The sequence below is a fragment of the Dunckerocampus dactyliophorus genome, chromosome 15 (genome assembly GCF_027744805.1).
Source record: "Dunckerocampus dactyliophorus isolate RoL2022-P2 chromosome 15, RoL_Ddac_1.1, whole genome shotgun sequence".
In the NCBI taxonomy this organism is placed as follows: Eukaryota; Metazoa; Chordata; class Actinopteri; order Syngnathiformes; family Syngnathidae; genus Dunckerocampus; species Dunckerocampus dactyliophorus.
In genome coordinates this window covers 20695183-20710761 of record NC_072833.1, presented here as the reverse complement: position 1 = coordinate 20710761, position 15579 = coordinate 20695183, and the positions used below count along the sequence as shown (strand labels likewise).

General features: G+C 42.6%; 1 protein-coding gene across 5 annotated transcripts in view; it reads right to left on the bottom strand.

Annotated features, from left to right (window-relative positions):
• sorcs2 (sortilin-related VPS10 domain containing receptor 2) overlaps window positions 1-15340 on the bottom strand; it is a 206508-nt gene extending 191168 nt beyond the window's left edge. For all 5 annotated transcript variants that reach the window (XR_008566212.1, XM_054752879.1, XM_054752880.1 and 2 more), the window contains exon 1: window positions 14870-15340. Coding sequence is in view for 4 of the 5 variants with exons in the window: in XM_054752879.1 (XP_054608854.1) it covers window positions 14870-15160 (291 nt within the window). In the remaining variant the exon portion in view is untranslated. The remainder of the gene's footprint in view (window positions 1-14869) is intronic.
• Between the last annotated feature and the right edge of the window lie 239 nt (window positions 15341-15579).

The following is a 15579-nucleotide window of genomic DNA, read 5'->3' as shown; positions in this document are numbered from 1 at the left end:
TCATACCTATGGACAATTTAGAGTCTCCAATTGACCTAACATGCATGTTTTTAGGAATGTGGGAGGAAACCGTAGAGAAAACCTACGCACGCACGGGGAGAACATTCCAACCCAGATCTTGTTTCAGAGAAGATATTGTACAAAAAAATATTTATATTCTTCACAATTACGAGTTCAACTGAATGAGAGTTGGAAAAGGGGAAGTGACGTTAATTACTATTTCACTCATTCACGACTCATGCACAGGCACATGCCCGTAGTGTACGCCCACATACACGCAGCCTCAGAGAAGCTATCAACAATTAGCAGCCATGGCTGAGCAGGACGAGGGCGGGATATAGTAGATATAGTACGTACAAACGCAAGCGCCCCCACTGCAGTACCGAGACATAACAGACAGCACCTTTAAGTCGGTCCTGCTTTATGTTGACAGCCGTCTACGTCAAACACCTCATTAAGTTCCGGTCCACCGTGTTCTTATTGCTAAAAAGTGCCCACTTCAGTCAACGTTGATATACATGATCAACCGCTTTTGTCAACATAAACGTTGAATCCATAAGGGCTCATTTCTATAAAAAAATCGGTCTGTTTATGTCAACGTGTGTTGTAGTTTTGTTAACTTCCTCACTTCCAAGCAGCGTGAAACGACAACAGCTACACAACTTTTATCTGTTTACACAGCATTTAAACATGCACGTAGTGACTTCCTGTTCAGTGCAAGGTGAGCTTCAAAATAAAAGCATGGCAATACTAACCTACAGTCTACCACAGCAACTAGTAAAATGCGCATAAGGAGGAAAATAGGGGTGCACTGATCACAATTTTACCTGCCAATTCCAATTTGGGCCGATTCCATTATTTATTTTTTTTAACTGACAGCATACACCTTTGATGTTCCAATCTTATTTGTTGAAAAACATTTAACAACACCCGTGAGACAATACGAACTTGTTGTTTTAACTGCACGTGAGGTAGTTTTCTCAAATATAAATGAAATGTTTTGAAAATTGTTGTCCAAACTACTAAATCACATCAGCTCCTTTAGTCTTTTCTTTTTTTACATTTTAAAAACCAAACTTGCACAACAGTTTACACAGCAGACCTGATTTGAGCCGCTGACCAAAAAGTGCACAGCGACTGAAAATGGCTGGTCATCCAATGCCATGAAGTCCATAATTTTCCTCGTAGTAGCTCTGCTCTTTTCACTGCTCATCAGCACTAACAACAGGCCGCTGCCTGACTCTTTGCCAACTTGCCGATTTTGTCGCGACATTCCAACAACATTCCAACCCCCGTGGACGACATATTTTTTTAAATAGCGACAAATAGATTTGTTGACTTTTTCTACTTTTTCTGACCTCGTTGGGGAGTTTTCTAGTAAGGTGAAAGCATGCATTGTTCTGCTTTTTGTGTTCTCACTGAGCAGCGGCGGGTGCTGGTGACAAGTCGGCCCCGCCCAAAGCTAGTCACAAGCCATGATGTGGAGCGCTACGCATTGAAAGTGCAAATGAATTGCTCTCACATATATTCACCAGAAGAGTGTGCTACGAGCCACACTGAGTCATGTTAATGGAGCCGTAGAATAAACACAGCAAAATCTGTTATTCGCGTTCAATTGTGCTATTTTAAAAAGTTCTCAACAGCCCAAGTGTGATGGGAGAAGTTTGGGAGGTGCTGGCCGAGATAAAATATTGAAGTTATTTTATTTTAATGAAATGATGGACAATTTTTAATGAACAAACCAAGAATCAAGTGTATTTGTACTTCAAAGCGTAATTAAGGTGTTTTTACTCACTTTTTTGTCTCCCCTACAACGTTATGCATTTTTCCTACAGCATTTTACATCCCCATACGCAAATTCTGTGCAACTTAGACAAGGACATCATCTAGCCACTTCTAGCGACTTCTAGGACAGCCAATAGATACTTTTCTTAATGACAAGTTGGCAACAGTGGCTGTCAGTCTGGCAGTGCAAAAGGGGTGACTAGCTTTCAGACCTCTGCTGAGGTAGATAAGATCAGTGGATAAGATCGGTTTCATACATCTGCAGGTGTTCCCAAACTTTTGGAAGGGCGTGAATGTCAGGAGCAGCCCCCAAAATGAAAGAAACTGGCGGCAATCAATTGGCGCTTAGAGGAAAACGATGTCACAAAACAAAAATCCTTTACTATCGCCCATACTCCATACATGTCTGACCAAAGTCACAAGTAAATGCACAAGCAATGTTTAGTTTCAATTTCGATTATGTTGACAACAAATAATGTTGATGTCAGTCAGTCAGTCCGAGGCCAGTAGACTTAAATGGCTTCCACTGTATCTTTAAAAAGGAAAATAGAGTTGGGGGGATCTCTTTTTAAGAGCAGCATAATGGAATTTTGGTTTAATGGTGTCTAGGGGGGGCGTGGCCTCAGGGTTTAACAAGGCTGTAACAATGTGGAGAAGAATGTTTCTTTCCACGGGCCACTGCAGTTCAAGCGTCTAGCATTTCTTGCAGCTAAATATTAGAAAGCGCAGACAAAATTATACACTTATTCTGACAGTGCATTATTATCTTTGCACAGGCAGACTTTTTGTATATAGCTCATGTGTTAGATCCAAATAGGTGTAGCTAATGCAGCGGCAGAGACAGCGAGAGAGAGTATCAAAGCTGACCTTTTTGTTTTTTTGCTTTCTCCCTCCAAGCCTCCCACACAGTCGCCTCCCCTCGTAAGCAACGACGCTACTAATTGCTAATCGACGTGACTCACAAATTTGCGGCTCGCTTAGTTTGCCTTTTTGTGTCTTTTTCCTTGGCCAGCTTTGCATCCATCAACACTTTCGAATGTAGTATCTAAGTGTGGAAAATAACACACTGAGTCAGCTTTAAAGTTGGGCTTTCTATGGCAAGACAACTGCTAACATGGGTTAGCTAACTGTGTGTGTAGCGTGTAATTACTTTACGAAGTGTCAGCATCGTTTGAATGATACACTGGCTTGCTTTTATGGAACTAGCGTCTATGTCGACGTCTGTAGTACTGCATCATTACGCCATTGTATCTATAATGTGGCTGTTCAAAAAGGGACATTCTTCAGCCATCTGATTGGCTACCGTTCCCCAGCGACAGCACCTATTCAATTCATTTTTATTTGCCAGATTCTATAACCTTGGAAAGAACGTTGTTTAGTTACGTTATTTAATTGCTAGGGGAATAACGGTACACCATAATTTGCGGTACAGACCTCGGTTTTCACATGATGCTTTTGTTCATTTTGGGTACAAAATGCAAATGTAAAACTGCTTAGCTTTTCTTTAAACAACTGAAATTCATTCATTCACAACTGAAGTTATTTTTTTACATGAAACATGACAAACTGAAACGTACAAGCAGCTAATTCTCATCTCTGCGTTGGTCTCATCCACTTGTCTTCGTCCGTTTTCGTATTTCACCAGCAAGTCCAAGTGTCCCCCAGTAGCATTCTTTGTTTAGTAGTAAACGTGTTATACTTCCTGTCCCTCACTTAATGTGTATTGTGTGCGTACTCAGAACGTAACGTACCAACAAATCCTATTACAAATGCACATACTGTTACACTCATATTAATTTAATCTCAAAATACATTTCCTGTTGACTCGCGTGCCTGGCTTTCTGTTGCTGTTACTGTAATTGGCTTAAGCTGGAAACCAAAAATAACCACATCCCTGCCAAGCAGAGAGCTTCAGGTGAGAGGTTGCAATGTGAGAACATGGGAGCGGTTTTAGTGCCAAGGGGGAAGACGATGCAATCTCGAGAAGTGTTGTGGAGAAACCCCGCTGGGCCACATTTGACAACTCCTTAAGGGATTCTATAAGGCGGAGGAGGAGGGCAAAAAAAAAAAAAGGCTTTGCACACTTCGCTCATGGTGTGGTCACTTCACACCACCCCCTCACACAAGGAACATATCACATGTTGGCAGCGCAACATCATCAGCTCATCAAACCACAACACAGCTTTTTCACATTGTGACCGGTCAGGAGACTCTGTGCTTCCTCTTCTCTTCCTTCATTTTGGTAAGATGCTTCTCAACTTATGACGTGAAAAATTCAGAAGCTCTCATGGAAATCTCATGAAGTTCTCATACCCGACCTTTCATGAGCGTTAGCAGCGGCATAAAAATGAAACCAGGAATAACTTAAAAACTCGGGGTGTAACCATTCGTTTTAATAACGATCCGAGTCATATCACGATTTGTGGTTGCCAATACGATTCAAGGATGGTTCATTTAGATCAATAAGATTCAGTAACTTTAAATCGATTCAGTAACTTTTTAGCTAAGCTTGTTTTTTGTAAGGGAATCCGGTAGAAATTATTAATAATGCTGACAAACTTAAGAATAAATTATCAATGAGTACAAAAAATGAGTTGAAAATGCAATACAAAATCAGGATGACCAGAGGGTGGTAGAGTTTGCCATCAGGAGAACCAGAGTATAGAGTGGAGGGAGCCACCTGCTGTGGCCCAGCAAAGTTCACTATATTCAGACACATGCTCCGAGCAGCTGGTGTGCTGCTACGGAGGTCAGGAGACCCGGAGTATAGAGCGGGAGGAGCCATCTGGCGTGGCCCAGCAAGGTGCACTGTATTTGGGCTCACGCTCTGAGCAGCCAGTGTGACGCCATGGAGGTCTCTGGCAAACCTTTTGCACTTTTCAAACGCTGCGGCACAACAAGCCCCAGGCGCAGCAGCATTGATGGTGTTTCAGGCGGCTGATAAAGTTTCTAGTGTGCTTGATGGGGTTTTCTCTGAAAATGAATGTTTGTTTACCAGTAAGCTCAGAGGACGTTACGACAGGTCCTTAATGTCACAGGCAGGAGAAAAGAGGAGCACTTGATTTACTCACCCGCACAGTAAGGGAAATCTTGCCTCAATGGAGCGTTTTTTTTAATTATCAGTTATCAGAGCGATTTTATCTGATTTATCGGTATGATGTCATAATTCCCTCATATCAGCTTGATAATTGGCCTAATAATTATTGATCTGATAATTATCATGCACGCCTATTTTAAACATATACTGTACATAAGTCTGAAAAGTTTGAAATGTAGGATAGGGCCCCATTAATGTAAGTATGTTCGAAATAAACTACACCAAACCACTGGAAGACCCCACCAGGATTCCAGTGGGAGTTTCCAGGGAAACATGAGGGGGGGACTCTCAGCCATGACAGTGAAGCTGAAGACAGACACGCTGGGGAAGACGGGATAGTATGGGAGAAGAAAAAAGCTCTCTGTTTTGTAGAGACAAAACTGGAGGGGGGAAAAACATGCAAAAAATCCCTGCTGGGTGTGTTTTTGCACACCAGACAAATGAAAGACAGCGAGGTAGTCACCATACTTTTGGAGCTCACTTTAGTCGGCGTCCACTCCACAAACCATCTGCCAACACTGAAGCCAGTAAAAAAGCACTGGATCGTATCCGTGGAGAACCTCAATAATCCAAAAGCGCTTTTAGGCTTCACACAAACGACTCACTATTGTTTCCACAGCTAACAGATGGCACCAAGGCAAAGAATAGGATAGTCTGTTCTGCTGTGCCAGGTACCTCAATTAGATATCAACTGTTATACATCAATGCCCCTCGGATTGGCTGACTCACATCAACATAAATGGTTCAAAGAAGTCAAGTTTCCCAATTTCCGCAGGAAAGAATTGTATTCCGACTTTCTTTAATAATTTCCCGCAAATCTCCTGTATTTCCTGTATTAAAAAAATATCCTCACAGGTGACAATGGTGACATGGTGCTAGTCACAGGCAGTAAAAAAAGCATGCTTATGCATTGCATGTGACGTGATTCATTCAAAAATGTTTCCAGGAGGCTCGAGGGACGGTTGCTCCAGGTGGTGATGATGGCTTCACGGAGGGCATCCATTGTTGGAATGTCCATTTTTTGTAAACTTCCCTTGCCATCCATTCCCAAATGTTCTCACTTGGATTTAGATCAGGGGAACATGCACGATGAACCAAAAGAGTGAGCTTATTCCTCTGGAAGAAGTCCTTTGTGAGGCGGCCATTGTGAACTGCAGCATTGTTCTGTTATAAAAGCTATTACCACACAGATGAGGGCTTTCAGTCATGAGGGATGCCCCCTGCAACATCTCCACATAGCCATCTGCCATTTGACGCCCCTGCACAAACAGTGCCATAGTTCCATTGAAGAAAAAATCACTCCAGATCATGAAGGCGCCCCCTCCACTGTGCCATGTAGAAAACATCTCAGGTGGGATCTCCTTGTCATGCCAGTAACTCTGGAAGCCATCAGGACCAACAAGGTTACATTTTTTCAGCATTTTCTCATCAGAGAATAAAACTTTTTTCCACCTTTCAACGTCTCATGTTTGGTGTTCTCCAAATGGGCAATTTTGTGGCGTTGAAAAAGTCTACATTTTTTAAGTTTTGTTCCTAAAATCCTTCTCTTGCAAATGCTGTCGGATGGTTATTGGACTGCACTCAGCACCAGTAACAACCTTCATTTGGGCCGAGAATCGCCCCGAGTCGCAACGGACAGACAGCTCTGCTGAGAACCTCCTGAAGATCCAACAGTGCAAAATGTCAATTCTTGCAATTTTTCAACTGGTCTTAAAACTTTGATCTGGAATGTATATATTCCATGTCCCAAGAACCAGGTATGGCCACCGAAGACCAGGTGGCCCAGACGCCTGCCTTGACCGCCACCCAAACCACATTGCACCAGACCCTTATGCTTTCCCCCGCAGGTGGTGGGTCTACGGTGGGAAGATCCTGTGTGCCATCTTCAGGCTGGGCCCAGCAGAGCCCCTCCTCTGGGCCTGGCTCCAGGGTGAGACTCCTGGTGTCCCGCGTCCGGGCGAGGCGCAATCCCGCCTCTCGTTTTTATTCATAGGGTGATAGAGATAAGGTGAGGAGCTCGGTCATCCGGGAGGCTCAGAGTAGAGCTGCTGCTCCTTCACATTGGGAGGGGCCAGCTGAGGTGGCTCGGGCATCTAGTCCGGATGCCTCGCGGACGCACATATATATATACTGTGTATATTTCTCTTATTTTCAAATCCCAATATTGACAGGTATGAAATGGTTGTCGACATAACCATATTAGCCAATGCATGCACATTTACTTGTGACTGTGGTCATTTTATTGTGTGTCCTGACTACAATGACAATAAAGATTTTGTACTATATATGGCATTGTCATATTTTTGTGTTGAAAAAAGTGTAATCTTGAGCAGTTGCAAACAGTCCCTTCAAGCTGGCACTTTTTAGTAATAAAAAAAGGATGGTGGACCAGGACTTGATGAGTTGGTTTTCATTTAAAGCCAACAGTTTAATGTCCGCATGGCTAGACTATACATAAAAGGTCAATTGAGTCATTCATTATGATGTCAAAATGATAGCTGGAAACATTTATTGTCAGCTGCCCCCTGCTACCCACAAGGGAGTCTCTCTTGGCCAGCGATCTTCCACTAACTGCTGCTATTAATAACATTTACAGTACATCCTCCAGACACAAGATGGTAACACACAACCAAAAGTGTCATCCGAGCCCTCGGTAAGACAATGATTTATGTAAGGCAGGCCATCGGGGGATGAGCAAAGACCGGGACGGGTCCAGATGACATGCCGTTAGTGTAGTACTGTTACTGGTATTCACATGCAAGACAGACACGGGGAAATGAAGCGAGGACCGGGGATGATTTACATTGGGGACGTTTGCGGAGTGACGAGATAAACGTTGAGTTCCGCTCACATGTGCAAACAATTTCCCGCCGCGCAACAACCGGGGGCCAAATGAATTGTCTGTTCAGCATGAGAAGCGTGAACAAATGCCTTTCAGGTTAAGTCAGGAACACAACCACCACCTCACACACACACACAAGCATACACACAGCCATTAGTGGATATCAGCAAATATATATTATAAAACTCTCCAAAAATGACATTATTATCTTCTTTGGCAACATTCCTGGAAAAAGTGCCATGGTGTCCAATTAGAAGACCACATACAACTGTTACCTCTATTTGTGGCAGTGTGGGTGGATGCTGCTGGCATCCTTATTGGCTGAAATGAGGCAGGGTAGCAACAGGGAAGACAGTATACTTTCTATAAGTACTGCATGCTTGTGCCAAATGTTTGGCATGGCAATGCACTGCCCCAAAGTCGGCAAACATGGCGTAAAACTATGCGACAGGCATGCTCACGTCATAAATACTGCATAAATACTGGAGGTGAAGAGTTCTTTTCAAGGCCAGCCACAAATTCTCGATTGGATTGAGATCTGGGGCCTCATCTATAAAATTGACTAAAAGTCTCTGTACGTCAGAAACCCAAAATGTGCGTGCGGACAAAAATATTCAGATCTATAAAAAGTGGTGTACGCACACATTCACGCAATTTGTGGTTCATAGAAGTGTGCGTATGCAACTTCGCCTCAAGTTACACCCTTCCCACGCCTCCATTTCACCATAGAAGGTTCATGCAAAGTAACTCATAAATGTGGCGTCCACAGAAATGGAGGTGGAAATACTGGAAAAAGTATAGTATTTGAAAGACACAAATAATAAATAAAATAAAAATTGAGTGACAGCATGTCCGTGGTCATCTGTGAGAATGATGGAGCAGGGCCAACCGAGGCAACACTTACAACAAAATAAGCGGTCCGATATCAAGGCACTTATTTCCATTTTTAGTGAGCATGTTTGTGCATTTTTTCTAATTGATACCGCATTTTAGATCAGTATAAGCTTAGCTAAATCTGTTTAGCTTAAAGACTCAAACCTGGAATAAAGTTATGAAAAAAATAATTGCAGTAATTGTAAAGTAATTGTAATGATAATTGACATACTTGACATATGCAACAAAAAACTGTTTCTTTTTTTATAAATTGTCCAAACAACTTGTTGTGACTTGTATAGGCTCCATTACTCCCTATAAATTATGCGCAATCGTCACCTGTCCACAGTCATCGCATGCTTGTCAGCAGACAACAGTCATGAAGTCCAAGGAGCTGTCAGAAGACCTCAGAAAGAAAGTTCTAGAGAAGCATAGAAATGGACAAAGCTATGCTGCCATCGCAGGTTGACTCAATTTGCCAAAAAGTACTGTTCCATCACTGGTCCAGAAGTGGAAGTGCCGTGGCACCACTGTGAACCTCCGTAGAACAGGGCATCCCTCCAAGATCACGACAAAAGGCAAGAGGAAACTGCTCAGGGAAGCAAGAGCAAATCCCTCTGTAACTCTTGAAGACCTGAAGCAGTCTCTCCAGGTTCCTGGGACTAATGTATACAAGTTCACTATATCCCGCACTTTACACGGGGAAGGTCTCTATGGCCGTGTTGCAAAGAAGAAGCCATACCTGAAGAAACAACATCTCGAGGCTCCTTTGCCTATGCTACCACACATCTGAAAGACACTTCAGCGATGTGGGAACGAGTGATCTGGTCAGATGAACCAAAGATTGAACTTTTTGGCCTGAACACCAGGAAGTAGGTTTGGCGCAAAGCCAACACAGCTGATGATCCGGCTAATACCATCCCTACCATGAAACATGGAGGTGGGAACATAATGCTATGGGGCTGTTTCTCTTCCTCTGGTCCTGGTGAGCTTGTCCGTGTACAAGGGACTATGAATAGTGCGAAATATATTGACATCGTGGAGAAGAACCTCTTCAAGTCTGCAAAAAGCCTGAACCTTGGGAGGTTTATTTTTCAGCAGGTTAATGATCCAAAACATCCAGCTCAAGTGACACAAGAATGGCTCAGGAAGAAGAAAGTGAAGCTTCTAGATTGGCCAAGTCAGAGCCTGGATCTCAACCCAATAGAAAACCTGTGGCAGGATCTGAAGAGTTCTGTCCACCGAAGATCACCGAGGAACCTGACTCAGCTGGAGCGGTATTGCAAAGAGGAGTGGGTGAAACTGTCCAAACAAAATTGCTGGCTATCCAAAGTGACTGGAAGCTGCTATTACTGCCAACGGAGCTACAACCAAGTAGTGACTATCACTTCATGACTTGGTGTGAATACTTTTGCAACAATGAAACACAGACTTATGCAATTTATCTGCAGTAAAGAGTGCTTCTGAACAAAAACAGTGATACATTGTCATGTTTCTGCTATTTCCTTTCATGCAAACAGGAGAAACACACGTTTCCTTTGTTCTGTGATGAGAAATTGAGTGTTGCTCATGGGTATGAATACTTTTGCAACCCACTGTTCCTTTTTGTCTTTGAACCAGTTCTGTGTAGCTTACGCTGTGTGCTTGTGTTCCATGTTTTACTGGAAAATAAATCTTATCCCAAGGTGTAGTTCTCTTGAAGGTTGAAACGGATTATACTCAAGGATTTGCTGATATTTTTCCATGTTAATGTTCCCCTCTACCTTTACGAACCACTCTCTCACACTGCTACGACCAGTGAAGCACCCGTGCAACAGTCGTTGCACGTACAGTCTCCCATCTGGGCAACTGAAGCTCTTAACTCCTTCAGTGTGGTTGTAGGCATCTTGGTGGTCTCCCTCAACAGACTTCTTCTTACCCGATTGGTCAGTTCATGAAGACGGCCAGCTCTAGGCAGATTTACAAAAGTGCCAATCTACCCATTTCTTCATTATGGATTTAACTGAACTCGGTGGGATGCCTAATGAGTTGGAAATCTTCTTGTAGCCATCTCCCGTCCTACACTTTCAATTACCCTTTCTCTGAGTTGCTTGGAGTGCTCTTTCATCTTCATGTTGCAATTGTAGCAGGAATACTATACTAAACTAGAGACTGGGCCCTCCAAACACAGATGTTTTTATACTACAATCACTTGACATACATGAACTGCACTCAAGTGATCTCCATTGCGCTAACTGTGACACTGCAGGCATCAACTAGCTGGATCTCTGTTGAATTAGGTCAATCACTTGAAAGGGGATGAATATTTCTGCAAACACTTATTTTACATTATATATTTTTAATTAATTGACACCAGTTTATAAAAATCTGCTTTCACTTTGACATGAAATTAACTTTTTTTCTAATTTTTGTCAAAAAAGCCAAATTACATTGACCATGATAAAAGGCTGGAATATCCAAGGGCTGTGAATACTTTTGCAAGGCTCTGTATAGCATAGGGATGTCCCAATTCTACATTGGTATGGAATATCGGGCCGATATCAGCAAAAAAACAGCATATCTATCCAGCAGCGGCCGGATAGAGCCCATGTGATCACAGCAACAACGTGTGCAAACGTGTTAAGCAAGGAGTAGGAGTGATGTCGGCTCTGTGTACTTTTTGTTAAAGTCCAAAAAAGACGTTGTGGCGTAGAACTGGGGAGGTTTAATATGACCAAACTCAGGACGCTTTGGAAGCACCGTTACACGGGAAACTCCAATGGTACGACAAGAAGTCATGATCTATAACCACCATGTTGGTGGTGAGTAAAGCCGGGTTTAAACACTTAATTGAGCACCTCAAACCTCATTATTTTATGCCTAGTTGCCATACATTGTGGATAAAACTATACCCCAGATGCTTAAAGAAGTAAATGGGTGTGTTTTTCTCATACGTACTGTGCTGACTATTGTTTTCTGTTTGAGTGTTATCACTTGATCAAGCTTTTTCCAACATTCCACACGACAAATCTTGGTAGTGTACAATGATCTTGGTATCATTGTACTTTTATGCTAATGTAGATAACGTAGATAAAAATGTACATATCTTTGCTACTGGGTAAGTATAAATGCTGCTTATTCAGTGACTTTTAGCAGTACAGGACTGATCATTTCAGGTGTACTGAACCATGTAAACAACTGTGGTTCTGGTTGTTATGGAAATGCTGGATGCTGATCCAGCATTTCCTCGTTTTTTTCTTTAAATCTTTACGTCTTAGCACAGTTGCCCTGGGCTTACTGGCAGTGGCATAATGTGGCGCCTCAAGTAAATATATTAAAATTGATCTGCAGTACACTTAAAAAGCTCAATATGAAAAGTGGCTGCTTCGGACACAAAATATATTGAATGGTGAGCAGGGTAATAAAAAGAGAACTCTTGCTTCGTGAATGTTAGTAGACCTCCACAGCTTTGTCCTCCTCATCAATATTGGATTCCTAAAAGCTTGATGGTCTGAATGGTGAACTTTTATCTTGATTCTGCTTTCTTTTTCCCTTGAAAACCTGCGTGCTGTGCTTCTAAAAGAGACTTCAAAAGAGAGCGCTGTCGGGCTGCAGGGAAGGAGCTCTTCTTGTTTCACACATTCAACTGTCCAATCACGGCTTGCCAAAGTCAAGCCAGGAAGCCCCACATGAGCCAAGCAGCCAATTACAGTACCATTCATCTTGGAATTAAATCACCTCCACCATGACAGGTGTGACCACTTAGCTCCTATGGGATCTTCTTCTCATTCCAACATTTGGACGCTTGCAGGAAAATGAAGCTGCTTCCGGCAATCCTTCTAAGCAACGCTCATAAATGTCAGCCTTGGGGAAATTAAATGGCTGCGTTTGTCTGTGTTTATTGGGCTGGGGTGGACCTCTGATGGAGGAGAAATCCAAACCCCTCAGCTGGCATAATGCAGGAAGATGGAGAAGAGGATGTCCATCAGGCAAATGGCTGAGAATACTGTGAAAGAGTTGCGTTTTTATTGCTTTTAAACGGTAGTTTAGTCCCAGAAGTCATCATTTAACAGCAGAATCAACAGTCACGATCATTGGACAGGTGGATTAAGAGTTTTGGAATCGTAAAATACTTTAACATGGCCTAATGATCCTAATTTGGATTTGTTGGCCTTTATAGATCCACACCTCTTGCATATCACAGGGTTTCCGCTACATGTAATTCATCGTGGTTCACCGCCACGGCAAAATAAAAGCCGCCACACCTTAAAAATGAGGGTTTTTTAAAACTTGGTTTGGTTTAGTTTTATCTGAACATGCATGAAGGTTACAGTGGAATACATCTCATGAATCCTTTCACAGTTCCACATGTCCAAAAGGAGTAAGAAGAGGCAAATCTTATTTAATTCTACCCCCCATCCATTCCACAACTTGTACAGTACATATTATTCACTTCCTGCATTCCATGTCATATTTTTATATAATAATCAGTGTAATAATAATAAATAATCAAAAATAAGCATGACAGAACAATCATTGTGATGATCAAGACTCTTCTGCCTTGTATTTAGTAAACATCAACTGCTGGTATTGTTTTTTGAATTTGCTCATCTCTGTACATTGTTTGAGTTCTTTACTCAATCCGTTCCATCATTTAATTCCACATACTGCAATGCTGTGGGTTTTCAGCGTAGTTCTTGCATATAAGTGTTTTTAGTTTAATTTTCCCCTAAGATCATATTTCTCCTCTCTGATTGAGAAATACTGTTTGAGGTTTTTGCGTAACAAATTATTACTATTATGCATTATTTCAGCAGTTTGAAAGTGCACTAAATCAGCAAATTTTAATATCTGTGATTTTAAAAATAAAGGGTTTGTATGTTCTCCATACTCGGCATTATGAATTATCCTCACCAATATTTTTTGCAGTCCAGTGAGTGAGTGAAGATTGCTTTCATAGTTATTACCCCATATCTCCACACAATACGTTAGATAATAGATAATACCAAAGAACAGTAAAGAGATTTCTCGCGATCTTTTGTTGTATACTTCCAACTCCTAGCTTTACAAATTGCTTCCTGCTTCCTACCAATGTTTGCATGCTAAAGTAACAAAAGTGAGGAAAAGCATAGCCCAGCAGTGTCCAAACTGCAGCCCATTGCTGTTTTTTTATCGGCCCTCTGCACGTTTTATAAATACAATTAAATATGAAAACTAACAAAAACAACAATAGCAATGGAAAAAAGAGCAGTCATTTTACAAAATATTAGAGTAAAGTCATATTAAGAGAAAAAAGTTGTTGTGTGAACATACAGTCATAATACTATGAGAAAAACAATTCAAGTTGAAATGTTTTGAAATAATTGGAAGATTACAAAACTAGTCTATTATCAGAACAAAAGGAAGTTAAAATATTTGGAAAAATTGAAAGTCGACAAAAGCAAAACTGGAAAAACGAGCAGAGCAGAAAAAGTTCCGAATAATAAAACATTTTGTCACCCATAACACAAAGCTGAAATGCAGGCTGTTTTTTCTTGAACTGTGTATAGCTTGCTAGCTTAGCTACATGGGTTGCTTTACAAATTGTAGTACATCAAAAGTGGCAACCACATCCTTGGATTTTTCAGTACGTGGCCCTCGCTGGGAAAAGTTTGGACACCAGTTTGGACACACCAACACCATTTAGTCAATGTCGCACTCCACCAATATGAAGTTTCATGTATAAAACACTACTGTCAATCCCAATATCATCCACTAATGTGAACATCGCTCCTACAGGCATTTATCAACAATCTGGTCTCCTCTGTCATACAAAGACTGTGACAACCAGTGATGTCCCCTCCCATCTTCTAACACACTCCACCAACAAGGCCTGTAGTGTCCCAAAATAGAACTATTTCACTTATGGATGAATGCACTTTTTGTCACATATCTGCACAAGTCAAAGCACATGCCAACAAAATGAGTGTAAATGTTGTAGTGCCGTTGGGGGGAAACTAGTCAAGACGACAACAATAGTGAGCTGCACAAACAAAGACATTGTCAAGGGAGTGTCAGTCTGGCTTGATATTAAATCATCAGCAAAACAACACAATGGCGTCATTTGGGTGCGTTCAGGTGGCGCACCTAGGTGCGTAAAGGTCCAGTTTGCATCACAGCACTCTCCCTTCCCAGCGTGAGAACAATACTTGTCTCATGTACTCATGTGGACTGATGGGTGACAAAGGGGAGCGTGGAGGGGCTGGTGACGGGACTGGGTGGCACAAAGCAGGTGATGGATCGGATCTACTTACGCTGCTGTTCTCCCCTGTCCAGTGGACCATCGCCTGGTTGTGGGTCGCGTCCCCTTTGAGCACGAACGAGCTGCTGTGCAGGGACATTTGTTTCTCCCAGGACAGCGCTCTCCTCACGCGAGGGGAGCCCTCATCGCGTCCTCCGTCCAGGTCCGGCACACGGTCCTCTCCGACGCGCCGGAGCAGAGCCCCGCGGCCACACCGCGAGGGTCCCGGCATCGCGGTCCACACCGAGACGAACAACAGCAAGACGCAGAGGCGCGCAGAGGCAGGGAGCCGTGGTTCGGGCATGCTTCGGGCCGTTGTAGTGTTCACAGCGCAAAGAAACAGCAGGCGCCTGGCCGGGCTGGAGGAAGATGGATAGATGTGTACTGTAAGCCGAGCGAGGGAGCTGGGGTGGGGGAGTGTAGCTGGGAGGATGGAGGGGAGATAGTGGGAACAACGTGGACAAATCTTGGTGGCAACACGGCATTGGAGGGACGGCTCAGTGGTGCCACCTGGTGCTGAACAGCTCCAGGGGTGTCCAAACTTTTTCCACTGAAGGCGATATACCGAATGAAGGATGCAACAGCCACTTTGATGTTTTGTAAACCAACACGTAGATATGCTAAAAAGGTATAGACACTATAGGCAAGTCAGTATTTCGACCATATTCTCTTTTTTATGGACATTTTCTAAAGCCAAGATGAATAAACTTGAATGCCTGTTGC